Source organism: Onychostruthus taczanowskii, unplaced genomic scaffold (assembly GCF_017590055.1).
Source record: "Onychostruthus taczanowskii isolate IOZ18803 unplaced genomic scaffold, ASM1759005v1 scaffold35, whole genome shotgun sequence".
Classification (NCBI taxonomy): domain Eukaryota; kingdom Metazoa; phylum Chordata; class Aves; order Passeriformes; family Passeridae; genus Onychostruthus; species Onychostruthus taczanowskii.
The window spans coordinates 7,648,037-7,663,452 of record NW_024500905.1 but is presented as its reverse complement, the minus strand read 5'-3'; the positions used below and the strand labels follow the sequence as shown (position 1 = coordinate 7,663,452).

Genomic DNA, 15,416 nt, shown 5'->3' with positions numbered 1-15,416 from the left:
GTACATGGGATAGGCCATGCAAATGCCATTAAGTCCAATTAGACACAGGTTTCTTGTGTACATAATCTGAGATTATTCCCTATTAATTGTGTACCTCAGCAAAAGCTTCTTGAGAAATAACTGTGTGTATGCTGAATATTTAAAAATTTCTTTCCATATTTTGCATTATGATAAAAAGGGGGATCTCTTAGTTATGTCAGAATAGGTACACATGATGCACAGGTGTTGCAATTTTGTTCTTGTATCTCCATCTATATTTTGTAAGATGATGAAATGTACTCTTGAGAGGAGACAGAACTGGTACTGTACTTTTTTGGCCTCCTTTTATTTTGGTGTTCTCTGTTCATGGTTTATTGCTTTCCTGAGGCATTGTGCTAGACTGGTGGTTGAAAAAGAAATGAGCAATTACCTATCTGTATGCTTTTCTTTGCCACATTTTCTTATTCCTCTTCAGACGCCTCCAAAACATCTGTTGAACATAACCATGTTGGTTTGTCCCAATTGGTGTGTGTTTTAAAGGAATGCTCTGATATCACGCCAAGTTCTTAGAATTGAGCATATCTGATTTAAATTGCCTTGTCTGGCTTTTAAAGTAATGACTTTCTTGCTCATCACTGTCATTCTCTCACAAACAAGGCGTGCCCATTTCTCTTAAGGCTGCCCACTTGAAACATGCTTGTGTTGAAATTTAGGTGGCAAAATTTGTACGGCCTTGGCTGTTTGCTCCTGCTCCCTGTTGATTGGAAAGCTGAGAATTACCATGCACCAGAAAGCAGGTGTGTAGCTCCAGGAGGTGTAATTCATTCCTAGCCACAGAGCAAATGAGTTTCTCAGCTGGAAGTAGTGAAATACAGAATCTGTGTGCTTTTATTGCCCTTCACTTGTGAAGCACAGTGTTGCAAGGAGACATAAACTTCTCAGTAATCTAACGAGAAAAGAACATTTATTTTGGTGCCTACTTAGCCACTTGACCCCTTTCTCACACTCAGATTCTGCTCCATTTGTTTTCAGCTTATGTATTTTTATAGACGTGTTCATTAGCATGAATAAGCTAAACAAAATTCTGTCATATGAAGCTGTAAATCCTGTTATACTTTGAAAGTATTTTTACTAATAATTAACTGTTTCTTCTTAAATTACATTTATTTACAGTGGCTGTGCATGTATTAGTGGTGGGGAAAAAATGCAGCTTAATGCTTTTAAACTGCATATGGCTCTACATGTCAACAGAATCCCCAGCACACTGGGATGCACAGTGTTCTCTTGCTGGTGGCATAGCAGGCCTTTTAAATAGAATGTGCAGATATCATGATAAAATAGTTATTTGTTCATGCATAAAGGGAATAGCATCATTGGTTCTGTCAAATGTAAGTGGAGGCCACATCTGGCCTCTACTCATAGGGTTTGTTATTCCTACCACACAGGGAGCTTCTGTGCCCAAATATAGGAGCTCTTGTGCATAAAATTAAATGAACACCTTAGTAAACGGTCCGTTCTAGTTAGCAGAAAGTTCTTAGCTGTACTCTTGGTTATCATGACCAGGCTGAATTTCCTCCCCCTTTCCAATACCTCAGTCTAAAGTCAACCCAGTCTAGATGTAAAATCTCTACCTGCTTATTAAAAGTAGGCTCTAGTATCTTCTCTCTGGGTAGGCTGTACAGGCATTAACGGTTTGTATTTGTGTACTTCAGGGGTGAGTGTAAACCCTACTGAGACAGATGATGCTGCTCTGGAGCTACCTTTCACTCCCAAGATCCTGTGAGGAAAGGGCTAAATGGTGGCCGTTGTAAATTGTATCATGAAGAGATCTAATTTGATTATAAAAGGGTGTTGTGAAGCACTTTCAAATGTAGCAGGGTACTGGGCATTTGTTTTCTTGGGAAACCTGGATTCATTAAATGTTTTTACTAGCGGAGGAAATTCTCTGGAATCTTTATGCCCCAGGGAAAGACTTTATTTTTCTTAGACTTAATTAGGGAAAAGTTAATGTCTGTCATCATTTAAAGAAATAAGTGAATGAACATAATCATTGCATATGAGCACTGTAAAGTAGCTAGCACCAGCAAGTATTTTTAGGTATATTTCTGTGAGACAAAGGAGTTTAATTTCTGAAAAACAAAGGCTATACCTAATTTTAGTGATATCCCGTGTGTCATGCATTACTAAACTAATACATGACAATAGAGGGAAAAGGAAACAAAAAATTATCATTGATCTTTATGAATATTTCTGATCTCTTGAATGAAGAGAGGAAAGCTTTGTGGTGTTTGACTGTAAAATAATTTATTTCTAAAATAAAATGAAAAATGCTAGGAGCAAATGTAACTTTGCTTTACATGTTGATTTAAAAATATAATCAAAAAAGCTGATAGGCAAGCAATGGATTTGTCTTTAAAAATACATGGAAGTTGTATCCACCAAGTTTGAGTGACTCTACTTCAAGTAGAGCAATAAGAAGAGAATTTTAAACAACAGCAACTATTTTACTTGTTTGTTTTCAATTTATTAGCTTTTTTTCTCACAGGAAAAAAAAAAAAAAAAGTGGAAAAGATGGGAGGGGACACTGAATGATAACTTTTTGTCCTGAAAATTTGTTTCTCTTTCTGAGCTCTTTCATTTTCAGCATGCAACACTTTGTGTTGAATATCTCAGATCAACTTCTTTAAAATAAACAATTTTTCAATGAGATATATTAAAACCTTTGAATACCACTAGAAGAGCTTGCCAGAGAAACCCTTGAGAAAATTCATAATTCCAGATTAATTGCAGGGTTGGCTTTGAATGGAGTAAATAATACATGAACCACACATTGAATAATGAGAATTAAACAAAATACTGATTTCATTCAGTAAGTTCATTTTCTCTTCAGCACATTAAATGAGACAGAAGTTCTAGGGGAATAAAAAGTCACATAAAAGACCATCAGAATGTGTTGATACTGGGATGCCAAGTGAAGGTTGCAAAACAAGCTGTACTGCTGACACTCTATTTTTTTCACTTGCAGCTTCATTTTAAAAATGCCTTTTTAGGGGAGTGTAGATATTAAAAGACTCCACTTGTTTACCTTTTGTTAGAAGATACCTTGTGACGGATTCATTACCCATTCTGTGAAATAGCTTAAAGGTCCTTAGGTGAAAATCACTGCTGAGTTCAAAATAGTTTGTGGTTATGACTAATGGACTCAATTCCTTTCTTACAACTTTTCATATATGTGGATGGATCACAGGCATCAAAAGTAGTTGTGCTGTACTCAGGAGTTTTGCAGAGTTTTTTCCTTGTTTTTATCATGTTTTATTGCTTGGATATGGGATGTGTTTTGCTTTTGATCATGCTTTTTTGCTGTCCCTTGGGTCATGTTAGTATAGTAGTATACTAACATGTAGTATAATCTGTGATAGTTACTAACTCACTGCCTTGTGTGACTGCTGTCCACAATGCCAACAGAGATCAGCAGGAAGAAAATGTAAATCAATTTAAAAATGAAATGTTAGAAATTGGTTTCTTTGTAGTGAAAGTCTAAAGTTACTAACAGAGCTGTAAAGATCTAAAGGTGTGCACCATTGGAAAGTGTTTGCATATAATATTCTTACACAGACTTGGAAGTAATTTTATTTAATCTCTTTAGAGTGTGAATTTGTTTTCAAACAGTGGGGAAGAAAAGGATAGGTCTTCATCTCTAAACGATATTGAAAAACTTATTTTTTCTACTGTCGTCATCCTTAAAAACTTCTTGCTGACCAGAGCCTTCCAGGGAAAAAAAAAAAAAAGAGAAACAATATTCTGACACAGACAGTGTTTTGAAATGGAAAGTTCAGCATTCAGTGTCCATTATTCAGAAAAAGAAATAAAATCAGTGTGGGTTTAGTTAGTTTTAATTTGAAAGATAATTTTAGATGAGTGTTAAGTGTTTTGGTGTATTGCAAGGGAGCGAGGGGAACGTAATTTAGCTTTCTGAAATGTTTCTGGTTTTGATGTATACAAGTTGTACAGCATTGTCAGGCATTCTGAGCATGTGGTGCTATTTCCTGTGCTGATGATGCTGCAATGCCTTGAGTTTGCATGATTTTTTTTTCTTTCCTTAAATAACAACAAGGATTTGAAAAATAATGTTAAGCTTTGCTCCACTAGTGCCCTTGAGAAAATTCATTGCAGACATAATTCTGTATTTGAATTTGGGCATGAAGTTTATTATTTGAATATTAGGAAGTTCTGCATCAGTAGTGCAGTGTAAAAGTTGCATGTCCCTCATGTTACTGTGCCTTACTAATGCTTATTTAGAGTTCAGTGTATTAAAAATTGAACACGTGTGGTGGATTAAGGTGTAAAACAAAAAGTCTTTCAACAAGCAGTAAACTGTATGTCAAGTATAGAAGTAAGCCCTGTTTAAAATTGTTTTAACTTTTTCTACAGAGCACACCTGCAACATCGATACCAACAGTTCAAGTACAGGGCCAGCAGATGAATTTGCAGCCACCTTCATACACTGCAGCAAGTCAACATGCAGAGCAAATGAAAAAACCTGGACAGAACTTCATGTGTCTGTGGCAATCTTGTAAAAAGTAAATGTCTCCTTTTATTTACCTTTTACTGATATGTAACAGATGCTTGTATGTAAAATCTGATTTTGCAAGTTCCATTCATTCTGTTTCCTTAAGTTACCTTATACTTTGTCGGTGGGGAAAAGTGAAAAGTGTTGAGGAAATTGAATGAGATCGGGGAAGGCAACCCACTTAACTACTCTCAGTTACACTTCAGAGCATAAAATGAGTATTACATTACTTTCTTGAAGTATATTGATTATTTAGTAACAAAAAGTAGTTGTGTAGTTAGTTTAAAAGAATTCTGAGCTCTGAAGCTTGTTCTTTGTGTTGCAAATATAAAAATAGTGCCTGTACTGCAGTTACAAATCATGTCTTGATTTGAAATACATTTTTGTGTATTTCCAGTTTTGCAAGAGCAGGGTGTTGCACTTCAATGTCCTGGTCACAGTTTTATTTAGCTTATGACTAATTTTGGTAATTATTCTATTTGTGTTCCGAAGGATGCCATTGTCTTGAAAGGAGCTAGTAAGAAACTGGGTCTTAAGACTAGACAGCCATGATTAATTTTTTTTTAATTTGCTTGTGTTGTTCTTAGAGAGGAGTGAACAACCAGACATTTAGATGGAGGCTTATTAAAAATTTGATATAACTTATGGAAAGTATGTGTATCTTGATACTGACTTTTAAAATAACTTAGGTTTGTGAACATGCTTAGTTTGTGGGCAAGGGCAGAGAGTTGGTTAAAGAAAGGTAGTTGTCAAATAGCCACTTTGAAAGCTGGAGAGAAATAGTGAGTGAAAAAAGATGCATAACATATAGGATGGTATGAAAAAGAGTGACAGCCTCATTGCTGTAGGATGACAAAGGGGGCACAAAGCTGATTTAACTGAAAGCTGGTGAGAAATTAAAAAAAAAATAGGATGAAAAGATGGAGAAGTTTAACTGTTTGTAATGGATAGTAAAAGTAAGGCATTTGAACAGAATTGTAGGAAGACTGAATGAGAGTTAGTATGAAACCCCTGAAAGTGTAATTTCTGTTTATTTCATTCCTTGCAAACATAATTCTGAGATCATTCAGTCTGTGCAAAACATTCAGTCAGTGCAAGAGATCTGGCGCTTTTTGAATCATTGCACTATTTCCACTTTTAAAGTGATTTTTCTTTCTTTGATAGGTGACACTTCTCTATGTAAGAAATATATGTAAGGCTTTGCTTACTCTGTAGTTTCCTCCCTTACTACTAGTAAATAGACCCGCAGTGCCACAGTCTGTTGGCTGCGCAGTAGATGCATTAACTCATGCCTAGGTATGGGTGGGTTGCATTGAGGCTGAAATGAAGGGCTGGGGCAGTGTCACACAGAAGCCTTGCCAGCTTATAACAGGTCAAAAAGTTTGCTGAACTACAGTTTTAAAGTGTAAGTAACCAACTTCATTCCATGTCTAAGGTTACATAGGATCAGCTGTGTTGGGGCAGGAAGAGGAGAAGTAGTACTAGATTACCTTGCATTATCAGTCTTTTTGTAGTCTGTCTTAAAATACAGCTCCAGAAGGTTTACCTGGGACTGAGGTTCAGGGCTACAAGGCCATTGATCTCTGTGTTTTGCTCCATGCCAAGTATATTATCTCTGTTGCTTTAGTTTATCTGGCTGTTACTTCCTGTACTGCTTTTCATTCATGGTTAAATTGCATTCTTTTCAAAAGCTCTCAGATTTTTGCATTAATAGATTTAGTTCATATGACACACAGCTCTTGTTTTTATGCTGTCACCTTTAAAATAGTTATTTGAGTCCCAGCCTAAAACCAGTTTAGATAAACATTACACTTGACCTTCTCTGTGCTGAAGAGGAACCAAAATGTTAAGTTAGCATCTTCTTCAAATAAATATCTTTTGTTTATTCATATTCCTTGAACAGCATGATTAAAAACAGGTGTATCAAATCTCCTGTAGGTTTCCTGGTTCAGTTAGATGTAAAGAAAAATCTGGAATTGCCACCTGTTCTTTTTTTGTTTGTAGCTCTCAATCTTAGCTGCTTTTATTGAGTAGTTTAAGTGGGAAACAAGAAGATTCTTTTGGGTGGGTCATTAGTCTGTTTGTGTGAACTTCACGTTCACTTCTTGGTTTCATTCTCAATTGCTTAGCTTTTTTTTTTTTTTTTCCTGTAGAATTCAGCAGGCAGTTTCATCGCAGGAGAATGATAGAATGCTGGGGTTTTTTTGTGATATTTGTAGCCAACTGGAAAGATTTGACAGGAGGCACATTTGAAAAAATAATTTTCACTTGTTTCTCTATGCATGTTCTTTAGTTTAATTCTCAAAAAATACTAGCATTGTTTTCCTTCAAAGATGCAATGCAGAAGTCAGTGAAGGCCTTAAATATTATATTGTGAAGCAGGATAAATAATAATAAATAAAATAGTATGTTCTTTTCCTACTGACTAATTTGGCTGCTTCAGTCAGCAACATTCCAGTGGTGTTTATTGGTGGTTTGATTTGGGTTTTTTTAGAACTGAATTAGGAATCATTAGACCAAGATTTTAAATGCCACAGATTTAGTAGTGTCTAAAAACTACAATGAGATGAGGCTGAATTATGCAAATAGTTGAAATGATTGGCCTCTGGCAGATCTGTTCACATTTAATATCTGAAGTGGAAATACAATTCTAAGAGGTGTCAGTCAGCACATTACTTTCCATTAAGGATGTAACAGAAAGTAGGTGTTTTCCTTTGAACTTCAGCTGTCTGCAGGTACTGCTAATTGTATGCAGCTTAATTTAAAAGCTGCTGTTTTGTTTCACAGGCAGGCAGATGTCTGCTCTTGAATTGCTTTGTATTTAAAAAGTAAATTGAAAATGCTATTGAATCTCCAGTGCCTGTCAAGTCAACTGTTAATGCTCAATGTTCTTGTTCAGCAGTTGAACAGAACCGTGGATGAATTAAGTGTGTAACAAGAGTCTAGACTGAACTGACCATGTTGTCATTACATAAGCTTTTTTTATTATAATAGTTAGGTGTTTCTTTAAGGAAAAATAGTTTTTCTGTGCAAAATGGTACTAAGTTTGAATCTCTTTAGGTCAGTGATGGAAGTGTATAACACTGAATATATTAAACAGTGAATGAGCCAACATAGCTGAAATAGCTTTATTTTTCTGAAGCTTTGCCATGTTGAATGAAATGTTTTGCACTGTATTTTGGATTTCACTTAGGCCATGAAATTTGTTTCATCTGTGCCAGAAATTATTCATAAAATCGTTAGTGCCAGGCTTAACCTGATTCCCCTTTATTGTGGGAAGATCTTTCTGTCCTCTGAAAACCCACTGTTGAGCCAGTATAGATGTAAAACATTTTATTTTCATTTCCTAGTATGGGTTATCTGGACCAACAGCAAGAGGGAGGTATTTCTTCTTCTCAGCTACCCTTCAGTAAGAAGTATCTGGCATGTAAAAGGTAAATGCTTTTAAAGAGAGTAGTATTTATTGCCAATGCAGAAGGTAATTGCTGTATTACAGGTGGTTACTGCAGTAGCATTCAGATCATAACTACAACTTGTCTGCAGGTGAAATTAGCTCTTTGATGTTTTTATAGTGTTCAAGTTGCAGATATGTTTGCATAGTGGACACTACTGAAATTAGTAGTGGGATGTGGAAGAGGATGGCTGGATCAAAGCACTCTCTGATCTGTTGTTCATAAGCTGAGAGTGTGTGAGGGCAGCTGGTGGCAATGACTTCCCAAATGGCAGAAGCTAGGTTTCCAGACCCCTTTGGTTCCAAACATTAAGTGGGTATTGATGAGCTGGGTTAGTTGTATTGAAGTGAATTTTGAGCAGCTAAATCTTTAGGCCATTTTTTCTCTGTTGGAGTAAGGGGCCTAATTTGTAATATCTGAGATACATAAGGTGTATATATAGACTAAAAAAACCCCAGTGTTTTGAGTCATTCACTATTTTCATGTCATGTCCTTTGAAATACAGCGATTCTCCTTTCCCAGCTTATATATGTTACAATAGCACATAATTTGTCTGCATGAGATTGGAGGTAGCCTAGGTTGCAGCAGTCATGCATTGGTGGAGCTTGCAGTCTTGAGAAATTCAGGTGACGTGAGGAGTCAAGTCAGGCTCTTGAACTTTAAGAAGTCAGACTTCTGGCTGTTAGGGGAGGTTCTTGGAGACAGGAGTGGAACAGAGCTGGCAAAACTGGAACTGAACCTGGCAGGCTACACAGAAAATAACAGGAAGGGCTTGTACAGGTACATTAATCAGAAAAGGAGTGTCAAAGGAGGTGTACCCTTGCTGGTGAACAGGTAACAACAAACAAAGCCAGCATGGCTTCAGCTGTCAAAGGCAAAATCCTGTCTGACCTACCTAGTGGCTTTCTGTGGTGGAGTAACTGCGTCGGTGGGTATGGGGAGGGCCACAGAGATAATTTATCTGGACTTCTGTAAAGCCTTTGACATGGTCCCCCACACATCCTTCTTCCCAAATCAGAAGGAGATGGATTTGATAAGTGGACTGCTAGATGAATTAGGGGTTGGTTGGACATTCACATCCAGATGGTAGTGATCAGTGGCTAGGAGTCTTGATGGACTTCAGTGACACATGGTGTCCCTCATGGGTCTGTACTGGGACCAGTGTTATTTAATATTTTCATTAATGAGAGCGATGAAGGGATCTGCTGCCCCCTCAGCGTGTTGGCAGATGAGTGGTGCAGCTGACACACCTGAAGCACAGGATGCCATCCAGAGGGACCTGGACAGGCAGTGGGCCCATGGGAATCTCAGGGGGTTTGATGAGACCAAGTGCAAGGTGCTGCACGTGGGTTGGGGCAAACCCTGGAATCAGCACAGGCTGGGGATGGACAGATGGACAGCAGCCCTGCTGAGAAGGACTCAGGGGTGCTGGGGAGGAGAGGCTGGGCATGACCCAGCCATGGGCACTCCCAGCACAGAGAGCCAACTGTGTCCTGGGCTGCATCCAAAGCAGCGTGGCCAGCAGGGCCAGGGAGGGGATTCTGCCCCTTTATTCCACACTGGAGAGACCTCACCTGCAGTGCTGCATCCTGCTCTGGGGTCCTCAGCACAGGAAGGACATGGACCTGCTGGAATGAGTCCAGAGGAGGGCCACCAAGTTGATCAGATTTAAATAAGGTCTGAATCTGACTGCCAGTGGAGAAGGAAAATGGGAGAAGGAATATAAGAGATTATCTTCTATAAATACATACTTTTTTATATATAAATATAAAAATATATTAAATAAACCTCATCTAGTTTAGCTGTTCATAGTTTGTTGCTTGTATTTTGCTTGAATTGCAGAGAATGGGTCTGTTGGAACTAACATGCATTATTTCTTTGGTGAAGTGTAAGTAGAAAACAGAACCATGATATTTCAATCAGATTTGGACAAATCATATTGACATTTATTGGTAGCTCACTGGCAATATGTATACATACTTTCCCATTCAAAATTTTGCAACTTTCCATTTATCAATGCGTGTCTCAATTCAGAAAAAAAAAAAAAAAAGTTAACCACTATGAGTTGATGTTTGTTATTCACTGGGGAGAAAAAATATAATTAAATTCCCCTCTCCTCTTTTTGTAGGTGGTTTCAGACACCATCACAGGTTTTCTATCATGCAGCAACCGAGCATGGAGGAAAAGATGTCTACCCAGGGCAGTGCTTATGGGAGGGATGTGAACCTTTCCAGCGGCAGAGGTTTTCCTTCATTACCCATTTACAGGTACAGATTTTCTTTCACATACTACTTCAGATAACAGTAGGAATTCCATGGTAAATTTCCACACACCATTCTCACCATCTTTCTCTTTTCCTCAAGGATAAGCACTGTTCCAGAGATGCTTTGCTTGCAGGATTAAAGCAAGATGAACATGGACAAGCAGGAAATCAGAAGCCTTCCAATAAGTAAGGGACTTGAGCCTCATCAACAATAGAAAAAATAAGAGAATTAGAAATTATTGAGTTTGTTTATAACTTGCCTTATCAGGTGAAACTCTGCATGTGTAAGAATCTGTAATCAAATTTGAGGTCCATTCCAGTAAAAACCAAAAGGGGAATAGATTCTGATGTATTTGCAGTTACCTTAAAAAAAACCCAGGTAATTCTTTAAAGTATGTGGGTCAAAACTCTATGATTAACATTGTTCTCAATATCCTCTCCTATTTTTTTGCCTTACTGGACAGCATTTTATAACTTTCCTTGTAACCTTGTAACAGGGAAGTGCTTGTCATACCAATGGAAAGTTATTTATTGTGTACAGTTCATGTGTCACACAGCTGAGATGGATTGTCTTGTAACTTGCTGTATTCCCTCCAGTTTTGTGGTCTAAATTTGGGCTGATTTGATCCAGGGACTGTTGTGATAAATGTTCCTTTAAACAAGCAAGCAAGATAAATGATAAAGACTCCTCTGAATCTTCTGATTTTGTGTTGCTATCTGAAATCAGATTTGGCTCTTCTCTTTCCCAGAATGATTTTGACCATCTGGAATTAATATTGCAGAGTGCAACCCCATTGGTGTGAGGTTTTGGGGCTGGCTGAGTTAATAGTGGAATTGTTCAAGGTTCAGTTACTTGTGTAAGTGTGTTAAGACCTGGCCTTTGTTAGAAACTGACTGGAACCACTTTAGATGTAATTTCATGGTCCCGGGCAGATTTTTGCCGTTCTGTGGCTTGTAAAACTGCTACCAGGCTGCTGGAGGGTGCAGATAAAGTCAGGTTATGAAACTGAGAAGTTTAGTTTGAGAATCCTTTTATTTTTTAATATTAAAAAAAAAAATCTTAACACAGACTTATAATTGTTTTATGGGGCCTTGTTTCATTAAACTGAGCAACACTCAGACCTTGGAAAACCACAGAAAGAAGAATTATGGTAATGTAGTCTTAAATAGTTGGTAAGTGGGAAGTGTAGGGCTGACACCCTCTATACTAGCATGATGTGTTCTTAACTCTGCCTTTTCATAATGTTCCATCACACAGATAGCACATTCCAGTAGCTATGTGTCCTCACAAGCTTCTTTTAAATTTGCACAGGTACTTATAGGAGAAAAACTGTTTATACATCCCCTCTTCTGAGGCAGAATTCCCTAATTAGGTCAGATTCAGAAAGCAGGAATTTGCACTCATAACCAGTTCTTGCTAACATGCTGCAATATCACAGGATATTAAGGATGTGATTCAGAACACAAATTGAAATGAGAACATTCCTCTGCTCAAAACAGGTTTTTTATGTCTTGAAAAGATGTGCAGATGTGGTGCATAGGGACATTGTTTAGTGGTGGATGTGGCAGTGGGTAATATTTAGACTTGGTGATCCTAGAAGTGTTTTCCAGCATAAATGATTGTATGGTTCTGTTTTGACTCTCTGTGGCATCCCTTGTTGCTTCTCATGGCTGTGCATTGCTTGTGGTGAGGGAACTAGCTTTAGTTTTTGTTAGGTTGCATGGTAAATCAATTTTTTTTTTTTAAAAAAAAAGCTCATAGAACAAAAGAGTGGGCTTCTCACATGAGTGAATTCTATTTGCCTTACTGTCAGTGGAACACCAGTACAGGAGGTGGGCTGGAATAAAAGGAAGAGATGAGACCTTTCTCTGTCAGCACTCAGAGCAGTTAATACGCTTCCTGTCTTGAAAAGATGTAAATGTTCCCTTTCTGTTACTTATACTCTCCTCCCTTAACAAACAGGAAGATTTTAGGGAAGTGTAGTGTGTCCTGTCCCCCACATTACCTTACAGCTCTGCCCCACAGTTCTGTTAGGACAGCTGAAAAGAGCATCCAGCAGCTACATGAGGGAGACAAGACTTGATAATTTGCTTTCCAGAATCAATGACATGTCAGATGAAACCCTAAGCTCACTCCAGCAGCTCACCTCAAGCTGTCTTACAGGTTCATGTTTGAAAGCTGTCTTACAAGGTCATGGCTTAATTTACTTTTTTCTGAGTCCTAGAAGTGTGTCAGATATATCAGCTCACAACTGATACTCCATATCATTAAACTCTTGTATGGAGCTCTGAAACAGATGAAAAAAACCTGGTACTGAGACAAAGCATGTTTAAGCCATCAACTTCTAGGCATTTTTTAGGTGAACTCTCTTCACTTAATCCCTCACTATTTAGTAAAAATTACACTTACCTCAGAGACTTCAGATTGTGAGTGTTACCAGTGCTGGAAGTAAAACAGAGCACAATGTAGCAGAGGAGGGCCCATTCCCTGATATCCTTTCTGTCTACCATAAAACCATACCCACTTGAAAAAATCTGTAATAGCTTTTCCAGAACCAGTTAGGCAATGTAAAGCTGCATTGCAGAATTGGTTTTATACCTTAGTTCTGTATTTCTTTGCATTTCAATTTTATTATTTTAGCTCTTCTGGTTTTCAGAGGTAGCTGAGTATTACATTCTGAAAGGTCAGGTAGCATTAGCAGTTTAACTGTGTGTTGGCTGTACCTTTATGCATTGGAATCCTTTTGGATTCACATTGATTTTTTTTTTTCCTTGTTGCCACTGCAGGAGATTATTTTAAATCACAACATAAGTTGAGTTGATAATACAATTAAAGAAATTCAAGAAATCAACATGTTTCGAGAGATACTTGCCCACAGATACAAGTCAGTTCTCTTGGTGTCTCAGTAACTTTTTATCAATTCCTTTTTTCTTCAAACGTAAAAAGAGAACAAATTTTTTTCATATGTTCCTTAATGCTGTTATCCCTTTTTCAGTATTTCTAGAATAGTAATTCAGCTTTCTAAGATTTGGTGAGATGACTGTTGAAGAGAGACATTCAGAACAGCCTCCATTGATGAATCCTTGTGCTTCTCAATATGGGGAAAACAAAAATGTTCCAGAAATTAAAAATGAAGACAATAATTCTTTTACTGTGGTACTCGTTTTTCTATAAACATGTCACCGCCCACCTTCTAAATTCAGCCCCTGCCATTCTCCTTTAACTTTATAAAGCCTTTTATTTATTTCCTATATTACTTTTTTTTTTTTAATATATATTTTTACATTGTATATATTATTTTTGTTCGGGGAGGATGACAGAGTGATTATGAGACAAGGTGTCAGGGAGTAGTCTGTCTGTTACTACAGTAACCCAGTTTTTAGCTGGGCTTCCTTGCTGTTAGAACCTCAGATTACTAAGAAAGTCTCTAAATAGAGAATTCAAGTTTTATTCTTAGAATACTCACTTTCAGTATAAGATACCTAAATTAAACTCCTACAGGCTTTCATTCAAAAAAAAAAAAAAATAGAATATTTGCGTTTCATTTATGCCACCTTTACAAGTAAGCACTACTTACACTTCTTAACCAAGTTCTACTAGGGTATGAAAAGACTTCATAATAATACTGTTAAAACATTGAAGTGTGGTGATATTTTTCACCACTAATACTTCAAATTGTTTTTAAGGATGACATTATGAGTAAATCATTAGGTGAAGTTGCGTATTTATACCTTGTAAACTCTGATGGCATGAATAATTTCAAAGTTTTTAAGTGAAATACAGCTTTGACTTCAGTGTTAATACTGAAATTGGAGAAATTGTTTCTGCTATGTTTGTTATACCCTGCTTAATTTATTAATCTCAGTCTAAAAGCTGCAGTAGCAGGTAATTGGTTTTGTAAACGTTTGGTCTGATTTAACAGTTACTTGTTTTATATCTTATAACATAACTTATTTTATATTGCTCCTCACTAATCACAGTTAATACATATTTTATATTGTCTTAGTGTCTAATGGTCCCAATGAGCTGTGTCAACTTTTGAGTAGTTACCCTTTAAGGACCTTCTCTGGCCAAATCTCAGATGGCATTTGCATAGCTGCTGTCACAGTTCCTGTCTGATAAAGCATCCCTTTAAATTGGTGCACTTCAGGAAACAGCTGTGTTATTAGTACAATATATTACTTTTCCATCACAGATGTCAGGGGTGATGAGCAATACTTCTTCAAGAGAAGTGTTTTTTCACATAAAATAAAGTGCATGACTCTTACGGGTTTACAGTGGGGCTTACCTCTGTGGAGACAATCATGTGTCAGCACCAAGTGTTAACGGATCTTTGTGTCTCTGTTCACATAGGTTAAAAATTGTAAAATAAACTTTCCAAGTTGTTAATTGTCTAGAAAGCAGCTCAAAGCCTATTTTTATTAATTCTTTCTTTACTAATGTAGGCAGCCAGCTGCAGGGGCTACTGCCTCTACTCCCAGAGCACAGAAGGCCATTGTGAATCACCCGAGTGCTGCCCTAATGGCATTAAGGAGAGGATCAAGGAACCTTGTCTTCAGAGATTTCACAGTTAGTATTGTTTGAACCAGATAAGTATTAGATATTAATTGTTACCTGCTACTAACTGCAGGGCTTTTACATTTTTTTTGTCTTTACTTTTGTAGGATGAAAAAGAGGGACCAATAACTAAACACATCCGATTAACAGCTGCCTTAATATTAAAAAATATTGGTAAATATTCAGAATGTGGTCGCAGGTAAGCACTGTATAATTTTTCTGGTATCAGTGGGCACTGTTGTTTCTGTTCTTTCCAGTACCAAACAATGGGTAGGTTTTACCTATCTTTAAAAACCCCAGTAAGTATATTGACAGTACAATTTCTCTATCACTTCTGCACTGTGTCCTTCCCCACAAAAATGCTCTGTGTCATCTTACCTAAAGACAGACAGCATTTGTGATCCAGATGCTTGAAAAGTGGCTAGCAAATTTGGCAAGTTAAATTTTAGGAGACAGATGAGAGAAGCCTTTGCTGTTCCTTTTCCTCCACAGTAGTACTGCATGATTCTGACAATTAATTCTTGTGTAAGCAACTTCCCACTGGCAGTACTGTTTAAATTCAGTTGAGAAAGGGGCAAAATGAGCTCTTAGAAA

General features: G+C 37.3%; 1 protein-coding gene across 1 annotated transcript in view; it reads left to right on the top strand.

The window, feature by feature from the left end:
• ARID2 (AT-rich interaction domain 2) overlaps positions 1-15,416 on the top strand; it is a 92,994-nt gene that overhangs the window by 74,765 nt on the left and 2,813 nt on the right. Inside the window, exons 16-20 of the mRNA XM_041411235.1 lie at positions 4,411-4,559; positions 10,130-10,268; positions 10,365-10,450; positions 14,711-14,834; positions 14,930-15,021. Coding sequence (XP_041267169.1) covers positions 4,411-4,559; positions 10,130-10,268; positions 10,365-10,450; positions 14,711-14,834; positions 14,930-15,021 — 590 coding nt within the window. The remainder of the gene's footprint in view (positions 1-4,410; positions 4,560-10,129; positions 10,269-10,364; positions 10,451-14,710; positions 14,835-14,929; positions 15,022-15,416) is intronic.